We start from the raw sequence: 14,938 nt of genomic DNA, 5'->3' as shown, positions 1-14,938 counted from the left end.
ACCAACAGTTTTGTTTTTCATGTTCACAAGTGAGAAGGATGTTTAACTTCAAGAAATAACCCAGCATTTATAGTTATATCAGTATTTCATCTGCATACACAAAAAATCAAATCCGTATTCCAAGTAACCCGTTATATGTTGATAAAAGAAGTTTATAACATTTACGTGGAACGGTCAACGCCTACAGCTACAATATTGATTTTTAAGAAAAGATTTCATCGCCCTGTTTGCCTTGCCTGATTCAATACTTCTACCTGTGCAGCATCGGGTGGTCAGGCTCGCTAACTTTGTTGATGCATGTCATCGATCCCAATTGCGTGGATAGATGCTCACGATGTCAGTCATTGGATTGTCTGGTCCAGACTCGATTATTTACAGACCGCCGTCATATAGCTGGAATATTGCTGAGTGCGGCGTTAAACAACGAGAAAACAAACAAACAAACACACCTGTGCAGATGCGTCTCCCTTAGAAATTATAAAAACACACACACACACACACACACACACACACACACACACACACACACACACACACACACACACACACGTGCAAGCACATCGCTATATTAGGTCAACAATTGACCGCGTTATACCACATTTCACATGAACTAACAAACTTTCAAAGACGTTACAAAGTTACGTTTTATTCACCCATTCACTCACCCACTCACTCGCTCACCCACTCACTCACCCTCTCATGCCCTTTATCTCATGCCCCCCCCCCCCGGCATATAATGCATATAATCCGTCCGTCTGTCCGTCCGTAATCATTTCCCTTTCCGGGGCATAACTCGAAAACAATTCAGTGTATTTGATCAAAACTTGGCAAATCTATCAGTCACATACTGAAATTGTGCCTTTTGCTATTTGGGAAGTTTATAAATTTTTATTTTTACGTTTCCATGGCAACAAGTTGGACTTAGGTTCTATAAGAGTGGTGTTCATTTCCGGAGCGTAACTCAAAAGCCTTTAAATACTTTCTTACAAAACTTTGCATGTCTACCTAGCACATAATTAACTGGTGCCTTTTGCTATTAAGGAATTTTATTATTTTTTATTTTTTACGTTTTCATGGCAACAAGTCGGACTTAGGTTCTATAAGGGTGGTGTTCGTTTCCGGAGCGTAACTCAAAAACCGTTCAATACTTTCTTACAAAACTTTGCATGTCTACGAGGCACATACTGAACTGGTGCCTTTTGCTATTAAGGAATTTTATTTGTTTTTATTTTTTACGTTTCCATGGCAACAAGTTGGACTTAGGTTTTAATATAGGGTGGGTTAACTTATGGAGTATAACAAATACACTGTTAAATATTTCCTTGCCAAACATTGCATGTCTGTATATAAAGCACATACTGAACTGGTGCCATTTGATATTAAGGAGTTTTAGAAATGTTTACTTTAGAATTTCCATTGCAGCTATTTTGACATGGTCTAAGGGAAATGTTGGGTCAGTTACCTGGTTTGGGACCATAACGTGTTAAAATGGGCGGGGGATATAGATGACTTTGTTGACTATACGCTTGTTTAGTTATTATTTCTTGTAATTTGTCATTTGTTTGCATAAAAATAACCCACAGAAACACACTTGTTTTACTTTCCATTTCATATGGATGTCACCATGGTGGATCTTTTGTGGGTAAACAATGTATGCTTCTTAAAGAACATTCAGCTCTCGACTCATTACATACAGAATTGCACGTTTACTTGTGGTTACTTTACAGACACCAGCCGGGGGGATATGTCATCTTTCTGATGACTCTTGTGCATTTAGTAGCAGGCGCGGTACATGTACCCATATATAGAAACCTGTATACCAAACACACATCTGGACTTTATCTCTAATATGTGCCCATGTGTACAGGTGTGATGTGGTGTAACTGTTAAAAAGATTTGATCTGGCTTTCTTCTGAGTGAGTGTAAAACGGCGAATAATCAATAATCTTGGACGCGACGTTAATCCCCATTTCACCTCACCTAATGTGTTATGTCTTTTAATGATAGTGATGGATGACTTTCATTATGATGTATGTTGAATTATAACGAACGAGTAAATGCTTCTCTGGTGTAGAATCGTGTTTGTTGTCTTATTTAATAATAAAAAAAGTTCTTCCATAAGAGATGATCAGATATCTTCTCCATATGATTGCCAATGATTATGTTGTTTCACAGCCGAGCGTGAAGTGGGAGTATGTTTATTTAACGCAAGTTTCAATTGGTTTGGTCCTTTGTTACCAAAATCCGTATGTAATTACTTGCCTTGTTAGTTTCACCTGAGGCCGACTTACCAAATCTGCCAGTTTCAGTTTCAGTTTATTATTCTCCAAACCACCGTCGGTGTAACAAAAGAGTTCAAAAGAACAAGCATGTAAACAAAGTATTAATACCAAATACCAAATTAGTACCAAATCTACCCTTTTACCAAATGTCTGCCTCGAGTGTATAAAGTGTGATGTGCACTCATCCATAAATTTTATTTGATAGTAGTGTAGGCGATATGAGGTGTATGCCAGATGAGGACAGGCCTTCAAACTGAGGTAGCAATAATATTAACCAATACATATCACTATTACTTGATAAATAATATTTTGTCTCTGGAGCAATATTTACCAATCCAGATTCATTTACTGAATAAAACATATGTTAGGATCATGAACAATTTCCTATTCACAGTCCCAAAATCCCACTTTTTTCTGTTTTTTTTGTTTGTAAGAATTAATAAGAGGAAGTTTGATGGGGAACTTTAGGTATATAAGAAATGAATACAGACTGCCATGTTGGTTGAGTGTAGATCTGAACATCATCGTCTGTGACCATGTAGACAGGATATCTTTCGGGTTTCCGATTTTGACAATTACTCCATGAGCATACTGAGTATTGTTGCTTGTGGATATCAAGGGTAACAGTTTGTTATCAGAGGAGATTGATAGTGAACTTTTAGTACCAGGTGGATATGATATTTATAGGATTTAATATCCTTTCTTTCTCTTTGACAAAGGATTGTGGGTATATGTGTGGGTAATCCATTCACGCTGATTGATGGCAGAAAGTCACTCAACTAGTTCATGTATTCTACGTCAAAGAAGATCAGAACCCGTGCATAATTACAACATCCTAAAGATACCAATAACAACGAAATGTAGAAATTAACCAAAATGACCAACATTATTATTTCATGTTAATCTTTGTGCCATGCATGTAAATATAGGTATTTAAACATATGTATACTTTTCAGTTTGTATGAAGGCGTGCATAAATACAAGAAACAATTGATTCTGAAATTCCCTAATCATGTATTTTAAAGGGTATTTTTTTGTACTTTCATCCCAAAACAAAAGTTTCAATTTTATCCTCAATTATATTCATGTTATATTTTTTTCAATGTTTGATTTAATACGAATTTTTAACATTTATCGACGAGTATCGACAGACACGGGTTTTCTTTGAACTCAAAAAGCAGGGCATTCAGCTGTCGGGGCTACACGCCAGCTTGTGATGTTAATTAATTGTTACCAGATGGCTCCAGCTGGGGTAGTAGACGACACACTTTCCATCAACAGGGAACAGGGTAAAAAAAACACACAATTAATTCTAGGCCTAGGGATTAAATGAATGCCAACATTGTATTTTTATACGGCCAGGGTCATTTATCGATATAACCTTTGAGGGGATCCAGGTTTCATCTGAGAGAATTGCACCCGGGAGGGTATCTTCCCAAAACGTAGACCTGCCAAAACGCAGACCCGTTAAAACAACACTCGTTATGGCTGGTTGCATCAGTATGTAGTACCCTGTACCCTTAAGTAAAATGGTATCACCCATGTAACAAGAAAGAAAGCTGGGTAGAGTTCACAATTTTTTATTCAAATGTTATTTCACTGTCATTTATGATTATCAGTCATTTTCACTTGTTTATCATCAGTGGACATCATATCGACTAAATAATCACCATCATCATCATCATCATCATCCTCATGTCCGGGCCAACGCCCTTCCTTTATATATTTTTTATTTTTTATTGTGACATCAAGTTAGTCATCGAAGAACCATTTTGCTCACTTACATATTCATGCCCTAAATATACATCTAATGAGGTTAAATGACAATGCCTTGAGACTACCACAAGGCATTGTCATTTTGCCAATTAAAGATGCTTGAATAATACAATATTGTACATTATGGATTTTTATTCTGTACTCGATGAAGTATCCAAGAAAGATGGATACTGCTGTTAGATTTCGATTACATCAAATAAGTGAAATAAAACATCAACTAGAGAAAGAGTGCAATTCTGGAATTTGGATTTTGCTGTGAATGCCTTGATGGGGTTGACACTGCATATATAGCAACTAGCATGGAGCTTGGCGTAGCCAGTGTTGGTTTATTATTATAATAACTATAATCATCGCTCCTCCATGCTTGGCATGGAAGTAGCAGCAGGAGTTTCTGGACTTGGAGGAATAGCTCTTACATTTATTTCTCGCCAGATGCAAAAGGAAGCATTGAAACATGATAGTATTCATGTGCTGGCTGAAGCAAAGTTAAAAAGCATTGAGATGAGGTGAAATTGGTTTTAATGTAGCGTCCAAGATTATTGCACTTATGTAGCTCTGTGCATGTGCAGCTGCTTGTACTAGTCTGATGCTGATGCTGATTTATAGTGCTAGCTCACTGAGATACCAAGCCGCAGTTTAACATGAATACCCCACTCAGACACAGTGTACTGACTCCGAGCCGACCAGTACTTGTTTTAGCCGCTTAATGCCGAGCGCCAGACAGGGCAACAAGAAGTACCATCACTTAAGGTCTTTTGGTATGACGCGGCTGGGTAAATGGCATTGAGGATCATATCTCAGCAGGACTGGCCAACAGCAAGATATCTGAAGAGTTTCGTTTAGCGTTATCAGACCTTACCAAAAACAACACAATGAAGCAAGAGATTCAATCAATTTCTCGTAAGACCAATGGCATTAGTTAAAGGGGAAAAAATAGTAGAACTAACGTGCCAAAACCAGAGATTGAGAATAAATTGTTTCCCCGATATAGGGTGGCATCATGATACATGACGATCCAATGGTCTTTATCACATAAATAATAAAACTTTAGACGCCCTTGGAAGCATTGTCAGGGCATGGCCTGGGGTGGTCCAGTTCCCTCATCGTCTCTACTACTGACTCATTGATATATATTATAAAAGTTTTCACCCAGTACAGTGTATTTGAACAGAGTTTGTCAATTTGTTGTGATGTTATATTTCGTGAAATATTCACCAATTTCTTGTCTCATGCGAGATGCGCTCCTTAAACCCCTATTGTCCCAACCATCACCACACTCGGGTGAATTTGTACCAATAACAATATAATAACAATATAATAATAATATAATAACAATATAATAACAATATAATAATAATAATAATATAGTTTATTACAGTGTCATGTGTTCCAAAGCAATACAACATTTAGCACATACTTAAAATACAAACACCAGGCCTCACCGAAATGACACCTTAAGATATTACAAATATTAAAATACAATTAGATATAAAAAGTAATCATGCACATTCTTAATATCTACATATACACATATTCACTAACACAATCACATAATGCATGCATGCATACACACATATATACATACGCACTCACGCACGCATGTCCACAATCAATCATTCTAATATTCTCCCGCACATACTAAACAGAATCCCAAACACATTCAGATATCCCCCACCCCCTCACTCGAGACATACACGCACGCACACACACACACACACTCAACCTCACTCACAAATATACCCATACCCAAATTCCTGCAATAGGTGCATGAGGAAGACCCCTAATAAACCACCAGGGGGACTTGGCGTGGCCAGATCGTTGAAATTGTACACTGTCAAAAACAGGAAACTCGTTCAAACCTTCATGAAGGGGTTTCCCCCTCAGGGGAGGAATTTTTCGTTCAGTTGAAAATTTTGCCTGTTATTATCCTTTTTTCAAATTTAATTTTGGTTAACCATTTGAAATTATACCTAATTTATTGAATTCTGCATAGTTAAAATGTTGACTTTACTTGCGCTTTAACACCGTTGTTAGTGCAGAATGTATAATTTATGTTGCAAATCTGTTATGCAAAAATGTTATGAATTTCATGTACAGATATCAGCCTTAACAATGGTCTGTTGGTTATGTCACTGGACTAGCAGGATAAAGGTCCAGGGTTCAATCCCAGGTTCAGGCAAAAGTTTTTGTGACTTATAATCAGTTGTGTTGCATCATGGGATTAGTCATGTGACCTCATCCACTGTCACCTTCAGTTTGAAAGGTCTCCATGTTGGAGAAACATGTCATGAACTATTGCAGAACACAGATGTAAGTTTTTAACCTGCTTATTCATATTTATACAATGTGTGTACATCTAAAGTAATGTTGAAGCTATCATTTATCTTCAAATGATATAATATTTGTAGAATTTTGTATTTGTAACAACTTAGACAATTCACTGTTTACACTGTAACTTAGCACATTTTCTTGTTATTTTCTAGTTTCTTGAACCTCAACACTGTTCATTCAACGCTAACGTTCAAAGGAAAAGCATGTATACGGATACAAACGAATGAGCTTTTCACTTATTATTGTCAACGAATAACGGACAATAAACATCAATTGAGAGTATCAAGACTGTTGATTTCTGCTATAATATAGTTCAAGAAAATCTTCCCTGCATCTAAATGATTTGGAAGACATTGTGTAGACTGTTGAACGTAGACTGCACATATTTTGGATTTTGAATTTTGTGAATTTTCATTGAAGTTTTGTGATTGTTACAACATCATGAATCCTAAGGGTGTATTGCCCAACGACAACGCTCTAGATGACAACAGAGGCATAGACACAGAAGAAAGGATGCTGATAGATAGTGGTGATGAGACTGCTACAGAACAGAAACAGCTAGCTCAAGGTGCAAGTGTGATTGAGACTGGACAAGGTACTGAAGTGAGTAATGACATTCAGGAGGATAGTGGTTCTGGTCGTCAAAGGACACTTACTGAGAAAGGGAAAGCTGAACAGATTCGTTTGTTGAAAACCAGAGTGACTGGTGTTGTCTCTTCTCTTACTAAGAAGAGAACAGAACTTTCAGTAGACTCTTGTTCAGTAGCAGTAGTGACAATTTGCATGTTGTTAAGCTTACCTTTGTTGAATTTAAAGACTTGTGTCAAAGGTATTCTGTATGTTTCACAAATTATTATGAAGAGCTTATTTCAGAGGATGTGCAGAGTTCAGAGCAGATGCGTCACCAGGAGAGGGTGATTTCCATTCTACAGTTTCGTAGTGAAGTAGAAAATTGGATTACTCGCATGGAGAATGTCCTGGCGGATCACCTTGAAAGTGTGTCTTCTAGGGAATTCAAGTCATCAAAAAGTTTCAAGTCATCGAGACATTCCAGGAGTTCAACCAGGTCAGCATATACAAAGGAGCGTGCAAGGTTGGCTGAACTTTTAGTTGAAAAGTCATTACTTGAAGAGTCTAAGAAATTGCAATCTTTGAAGTTAGACATTAAAATTGCTAAATCTCAGGCACGTGAGAAAGTCTATGCTGATTCACAAGCAGACACAAGAACTTATACGTCTGGTGTGGTGGAGTGTAATCCTTATGTTTCTGACACTTTAGTTGATCATGATAAAAGGATCTCTGTAGCATCAAGACCTAGTGTCAATCCTATCATGCCTGATGTCAAGCCTTCCATGATTGATGTCAAGCCTTCTATGCCTGATGTCAAAGCTACTGTGCCTGATATGCTAAGATCTCCTGGCAACATGCCCGAATATCTTGAAGTAGGTAGTTCATATAGTGCCGATTTTAAGCTACAGTTGTCAAATGCCAGTATTGTTCAAAGTGGTAACCCCATTTTGAAACCTTTTGACAAAAGACCTCATCTTGTATTCAAACATGAAACTTTGGACGATAATGAGCATCAGAAAGGGCTTAACCCTAATGCTTCTGACTTTCAACCATCCTTTTCAAAGTATCCTGGTATGGAAAACTCTAGGACAGAAGATACATCCAAACATTTACATGACCAGAATGAACTGATTTTGCAAGCTCATAGACAGATGGCAACAGCTATGTTGTTACCTCAGCCTAAGGTTCCAAAGTTTAAGGTGACCCTACAGAATATGGTGCATTTATCATGTCTTTTGATGCCCGTATAGTTCCTCATGCTAGCAGCTCTATAGATCGACTCTACTACCTGGAACAGCAGCTTGAGGGAGAACCAAAGGACTTGATTGCTGGATGTCTCTACATGGATCCAGAGGAAGGCTACACTAAGGCCAGGGACCTGTTGAGTAGTGAGTATGGTAACCCATACAAAGTTTCAACTGCCTATGTTAATCAAGTTCTATCATGGCCTCAGATCAAGCATGATGATTGTCATGGACTTAAACAATTCTCTCACTTCCTCATCAAGTGTTTTCATGCAATGAAGACTATGTCACACATGACTGTTCTTAATCATTCTGTTAACTTGCAAGCAGTTGTGTTGAAGTTGCCAGTGCATCTACAAAATAAATGGCATGATCATGTTACCAGAGCACAACTTCATAGCAACAGGCCTGTTGACTTTGAAGATCTTGTGCATTTCATTGAGTTTGCTTCTAGATCTGCTAATGAGCCTGTGTTTGGAAAGGAAGCTATATCCAAGAGCCAAGTTCACTGGGGATCCAAACAAGGCAAGAGTTCAAAGAAAGATGGAGCCAAGTCAAGTAGTTTCGTGACTGGTGTAGACAGTTCGAACCACAAGCAGGATAAATACCGAAGTGTTTCGTGCTACTTCTGCAGAGGACCTCATGACATTGAATCCTGCAAACAGTTTTGTCAGAAATCTCTCAGTGAACGGAGGACATATCTTTAAGAGAAGAAAATGTGCTTTGGATGTTTTGGATTCAATCACATGGTAAAGGGCTGTATGAAGAAACGAAGCTGTAAGAAGTGTGGAAAGTGTCATCCAACAATACTGCATGATGAGAACTTCCGTTCTGCAAGTAAGAACGTAGAACAGAACTCTTCTGAAGCTTGTGATTCTCTTGTATCTCTCTATCTTCATGCAACAACATTGAACCTGTTATTTCAGATACTGTGCTCCAAGCGATTCTTCCAGTTCTGATTCAACAAAAGGGAAGTGACAAGCTGGTGAAGATCTATGCACTACTTGACAACAGGAGTACTGGCTGCTTTATAACGGAGGATTTTAGACAGCGACTTGAGACTACATCTACAGCATCTTCACTGAAACTTCGGACTATGCACGGACTTCATGTTGTGAGTACGCATGTTGTGGAAGGTCTTGTTGTGTCAGATCTCAATGGTGATAATGCAGTGACGCTTCCAAGAACTTTCACTCGAGAGGAGATACCTGTAAGTCATAGTCAGATTCCCAATCCTGACATTCTGAAGAAATGGCCTCATCTGTGTGCTATGGCTGACAAGTTGCCCAAATACCTACCTCATCTGGATATTGGTCTTCTTATTGGGAGTAACTGTCCTCTTGCACTTCAACCTCAGCAAGTGATTCCATCTCAAGGTGAAGGTCCTTTCGCCGTACTCTACAGACATGGATGGACTGTCAGTGGGCCGCTTTATATCAAGTTCAACCCAGTTGATAATACACTCACATGCAATCGTGTGCTCTTCCAAGAACTCACCTGGGCAAAAGAATGTCTCACTGATGTGATACTGAATATGTTTGAAATGGATTTTAATCTCAAGGACACTGGAATATTACCTGGTGAACGTGGTTTCTCTAGAGAGGATGATCAGTTTATCGACATGGCAAATAAAGGCATCGCGGAAGTTAACGGCCACTTTGAATTGCCATTACCACTCAGGGATCCAGACATTGATTTTTCCAACAACAGAGAACAAGCCGAGAAGAGAGCAATGTGGCAAAGGAAGAAAATGCTACATGATGATGAGTATCATGAACATTATACTGCCTTTATGGATAGTCTGCTTTCCAATGGATATGCCTACAAGGTCCCAAGTGATGAGCTAGCACCTGTACCAGGAAAGGTTTGGTATCTGCCACACCATGGTGTATACCATCCGAAGAAGCCTTCAAAAATCCGCGTAGTATTTGACTGCAAAGCAAAGTTTGAAGGGTTTTCTTTAAATGACAGACTCTTGCAAGGACCTGATCTCACGAACTCCCTGATAGGTGTTCTTACCAAATTCAGAAATGAACCAGTTGCCTTCATGGCTGATATTGAAGCCATGTTTTATCAAGTTCGTGTTCCTCCTCAACAACATGATCTGTTACGCTTCCTGTGGTGGCCAAATGGTGACTTGAACTCGGAGCTACATGAGTATAGGATGGCTGTTCACATTTTTGGAGCAGTTTCTTCCCCCAGCATATCCAACTTTGCTCTCAAAGCTGCTGCAAAGAAAGCTGAAGAGAAATATGGAAGCCTTGCTGCTGACACAATCTGCAACAATTTTTATGTTGATGATTGTCTCAAATCGGAATGCACGGAAGAGGCAGCTATTGACTTAATGGACTCTTTGCAGAAATCATGTGCAGAAGGTGGCTTCAAGCTTACTAAGTTCACAGCTAACAGTCGCAATCTTCTCAGATCCATACCACAGGAACATCACTCAAAAGAACTCCAAACACGTGATTTAGACTATGACGAACTGCCTGTTGAACGTGCTCTAGGGATGCAGTGGCATATCAACGGTGATGTTTTTGGATTCTCAGTTCACCTGAAGAGTAAGCCATTCACACGAAGAGGACTCTTGTCTACGATGTCGTCACTCTATGATCCTTTAGGAATTGTTGCACCAGTTTTGTTACCAGCCAAGAAGATGTTACACGATCTGTGCATCAACAAGCAGCTCGGATGGGATGATGACATACCTGTGGAATACAAGGCATCATGGGAGCAGTGGATAGAAGAGCTTCAGCATTTGAGTACACTACGGATTGACAGATGTCTCAAACCTGCTGATTTTGGACATGTTATTTCTGTTCAACTACATGTATTCTCTGATGCAAGCACTGTTGGATACGGTTGTGTAGCATATCTACGTATGTCTAACGAAGAAGGCGGTATTCACACAGCTTTCTTGATTGGAAAGTCTAGGCCTGCTCCAGTGAAAACTATCACTGTTCCCAGGTTGGAATTAACTGCAGCCACCGTGTCTATTCACATCGGACAACTGTTAATGAAGGAACTGGAGACTACACCTGAAAGTGTCACCTACCACACAGACTCAACGACGGTGTTACACTATATCAGCAATGAAACAAAGAGGTTTCCAATCTCCGTTGCCAACCGTGTCAAGCAAATCAGAGACTTTTCAGAACCTACTCAGTGGAAGTATGTAGATTCAAAAAGCAATCCGGCTGATGTTGCATCCAGAGGTGTATCTACATCACATCTGCTTACCTGTATGAACTGGTTTCATGGGCCCAAATTTCTTTCTTCTTCAGAATCAGAATGGCCAGTACAGCCACATCTTATCCATGATGAGAAGATGCATGAAGAAACAGTCATAGCAACCGATGCTTCACAGGATGACTGCTCTCACAACACTGTGAATAAATTGTTGGAACATTACTCCAGCTGGTATCGTCTGAAGCGTGCGGTAGCCATATATCACAGATTGTTTGACTCACTCAAGTCACGGAGCGATGAGCATCAATACAAAAATAAGAAGCATGCTAAAAACAACATATCGCTTTCTGTGGAGGACCTCAGTCGAGCAGAGAAGAGTATTCTTCAATTTGTGCAGAAAATACACTTCAACAAAGAGTTTGAACTGCTTCAAGGATGTGAAGGTACACGAGGCCGAGTTCCAAGGACAAGTTCAGTGTATAACCTTGACCCATTCCTTGAAAGTGGAATTCTCAAAGTCGGGGGTCGCATTGGCAAAGCTAATATCCCCAAGGAGATGAAGCACCCAGTTATACTTCCTTACAGAAGTCACGTGACGTCACTGATTATTTACAGACCAGCACATAAAGCTAGCCCATGCAGGACGTAACCATGTACTTTCCATGCTGAGAGAAACCTACTGGATTATTAAGGCTAACTCTGCTGTCCGCAACGTCTTGTCACACTGTGTTACCTGCCGACGTCTGCGTGGTTCAACATGTGATCAGAAAATGGCTGACTTGCCATCTAGGAGAGTCAATCCTGCTCCACCCTTTACCTTCACCGGTGTGGATTTTTACGGACCCTTCGTTATCAAAGATGGACGCAAGTACGTAAAACGCTATGGGGCACTCTTCACGTGCTTAGTTAGCCGAGCAGTGCATATTGAAACGGCAAATTCACTTGACACTGACTCTTTTATTCATGCCCTAAGACGCTTCATAGCACGTAGAGGACAAGTCTCAGAGATATGGTGTGACAATGGCACCAACTTCACGGGCGCATCACGAGAACTACAGAAGGCTGTGTCAGAAATGGATCAAGATAGTATCAAATCCGACCTGTTGAAAAGTAGCATCAAATGGAACTTTAACCCTCCATCAGCCAGTCACATGGGTGGCATTTGGGAACGGATGATCAGAACAGTTTGAAAAACCCTGACTTCTCTCTTGCACGATTTCAATGAACGCTTGGATGATGAATCGTTCCGAACTTTAATGTGCGAAGTTGAGGCAATTGTCAATTTTCGGCCACTAACCACAGTATCTGACAGTCCTGATGACCTATGTTCACTTACTCCAAATCATATCCTACAGATGAAAACAAGCGTGTCTGTTCCACCTCCTGGCCAATTCCAGAAGAATGATGTATACATGCGGAAAAGGTGGAGACGGATCCAATATTTGGCCAATGTCTTTTGGTCCAGATGGAGAAAGGAGTATTTGGTGTCACTGCAGCAACGGCAAAAATGGACGATCCCAAAACGGAATATCCAAGTGGATGACATTGTCCTGATAATGGATGACAGTTTACCGAGACTTCAGTGGCCCATGGCTCGTGTTAAGTCGGTTGAACCTGATCAGAAGGGTTTTGTCAGGAGTGCTGTACTGAAAACTCAAACTGGTGAATTTCGTCGACCGATCAGCAAGCTTATATTGCTGTTATCCAGCAAGTCGTGATTTTGTCAAATTTAGCCATCAGTCAAAACCCAGTGTGTCTGTATATACAAGCTTGTGATTTCTGCACTGTTTGTTATATTTGTGTTAAACATCCCATCTGTTTAAGAGGCCGAGTGTGTTAGTGCAGAATGTATAATTTATGTTGCAAATCTGTTATGCAAAAATGTTATGAATTTCATGTACAGATATCAGCCTTAACAATGGTCTGTTGGTTATGTCACTGGATTAGCAGGATAAAGGTCCAGGGTTCAATCCCAGGTTCAGGCAAAAGTTTTTGTGACTTATAATCAGTTGTGTTGCATCATGGGATTAGTCATGTGACCTCATCCACTGTCACCTTCAGTTTGAAAGGTCTCCATGTTGGAGAAACATGTCATGAACTATTGCAGAACACAGATGTAAGTTTTTAACCTGCTTATTCATATTTATACAATGTGTGTACATCTAAAGTAATGTTGAAGCTATCATTTATCTTCAAATGATATAATATTTGTAGAATTTTGTATTTGTAACAACTTAGCCAATTCACTGTTTACACTGTAACTTAGCACATTTTCTTGTTATTTTCTAGTTTCTTGAACCTCAACACTGTTCATTCAACGCTAACGTTCAAAGGAAAAGCATGTATACGGATACAAACGAATGAGCTTTTCACTTATTATTGTCAACGAATAACGGACAATAAACATCAATTGGGAGTATCAAGACTTGATTTCTGCTATAATAACCGTGTTCAAGATACTTGCACGACATGGATGTACCTGTGTGCGTGGTGCTTGTACTAGTTCGGACTTGTGCCCGTTTTAAAGTTCTAGCCCACTGAGATATGTCGTCACGGTTTACCATGAATACCCTACTCAGACATGACTGCGGACTGCGGGCTGACTAGTCGCTGTTTCAGTGTTGAGCTTTGGAAAGGTGGAACAAGTACCATCAATGTATCAATGTTCAGGGTGGACACCCTTACTACTGGCTGTGTGAACTCACGGCTGAACACCATTGTGTGACAGGATTTATTTTCTTAATCTGTTGGTTGTAACCAAACGAAAAAGATGTTATTGTAGAGACGTTAGAGCAAACATTCGCTCATATCACCTCTCCTTTTGAGGAACTGTTTGATTCCATGTTGCAGATGGTTGTTGTATGGATGTCACACACACTAAATGAGTGAGTGAGTGAGTTGGGTTTAACGCCGCTTTTAACAGTATTCCAGTTATATCGCGACGTGTCAGCTTAATGTGGGAGGAAAGCCCCAAGTGATGCAGGTCTCAGACGTTTACCACTTCGGTGAAACCCACGAGCACGGGTATGGTGCTGACAAAACTAGAAACATAATCGGGGCGAACCGGGATTCGAACCCACAATCATAGGTTTCTGGCGTGCCCAAGGGACGCAACTCTGCACAGCGAATCGCGCCGCCTGGGCCAATCGGGCCCCACACACTAAATGAAGATCGTTCAAGGTATAAAATAGTGAAAGTATACAACATGTAGTACACGACAGTCAGCAGTAAACCTGCGACATCCAAGTGTCTTGTAAACATGGTAAATACTGCAGCTTTGGTCAGTCCAGCCAGGGTGTGATAGCAGGAACACTGATGAACCCCAGCAGCACACATTGTAACCACTGGGTTGTTTCCAGAAGCATTGGATCCTGGAGGCCTAATCTTCCAATGATTGTCTGTGAGGAACACAGAGCTAAGCCTAGTATCCCATAACAGGCTTGCGTCAACTTCATTAGGAAACAAGACCATCAACAAAAAGAACTGATGCGTTTATTTCATTCACTTTCTTTCCCACAATACAAGTTCTGTACAAGAATCTCTACA

General features: G+C 39.9%; 1 protein-coding gene across 1 annotated transcript; it reads left to right on the top strand.

Moving 5' to 3' along the window:
* Nucleotides 1-6,830: 6,830 nt before the first annotated feature.
* On the top strand, nt 6,831-12,041 carry LOC124144674. Its single transcript, XM_048389251.1, has 5 exons — nt 6,831-6,984; nt 7,263-7,835; nt 8,210-8,347; nt 8,534-8,761; nt 9,130-12,041. The coding sequence occupies exons 1-5, from the start codon at nt 6,831-6,833 to the stop codon at nt 12,039-12,041; spliced, it is 4,005 nt and encodes a 1,334-aa protein (XP_048245208.1).
* The last annotated feature ends 2,897 nt before the right edge of the window (nt 12,042-14,938 follow it).

This window comes from Haliotis rufescens, unplaced genomic scaffold, assembly GCF_023055435.1.
Source record: "Haliotis rufescens isolate VD_foot unplaced genomic scaffold, xgHalRufe1.0.p SCAF_8, whole genome shotgun sequence".
Classification (NCBI taxonomy): Eukaryota; Metazoa; Mollusca; class Gastropoda; order Lepetellida; family Haliotidae; genus Haliotis; species Haliotis rufescens.
Note: the sequence above shows the minus strand (reverse complement) of the source record. Positions and strands in the feature narration are given on the sequence as shown.

Excerpts from the sequence above, each read along its gene's own strand:
- LOC124144674 (XM_048389251.1), top strand. The coding sequence starts at position 6,831 with ATGAATCCTAAGGGTGTATTGCCCAACGACAACGCTCTAGATGACAAC. Across the intron at positions 8,348-8,533 it reads GGCCAGGGACCTGTTGAGTA|TTGTGTTGAAGTTGCCAGTG; the intron begins GTGAGTATGGTA and ends ACTTGCAAGCAG. Across the intron at positions 8,762-9,129 it reads GAAAGATGGAGCCAAGTCAA|ATACTGTGCTCCAAGCGATT; the intron begins GTAGTTTCGTGA and ends CTGTTATTTCAG.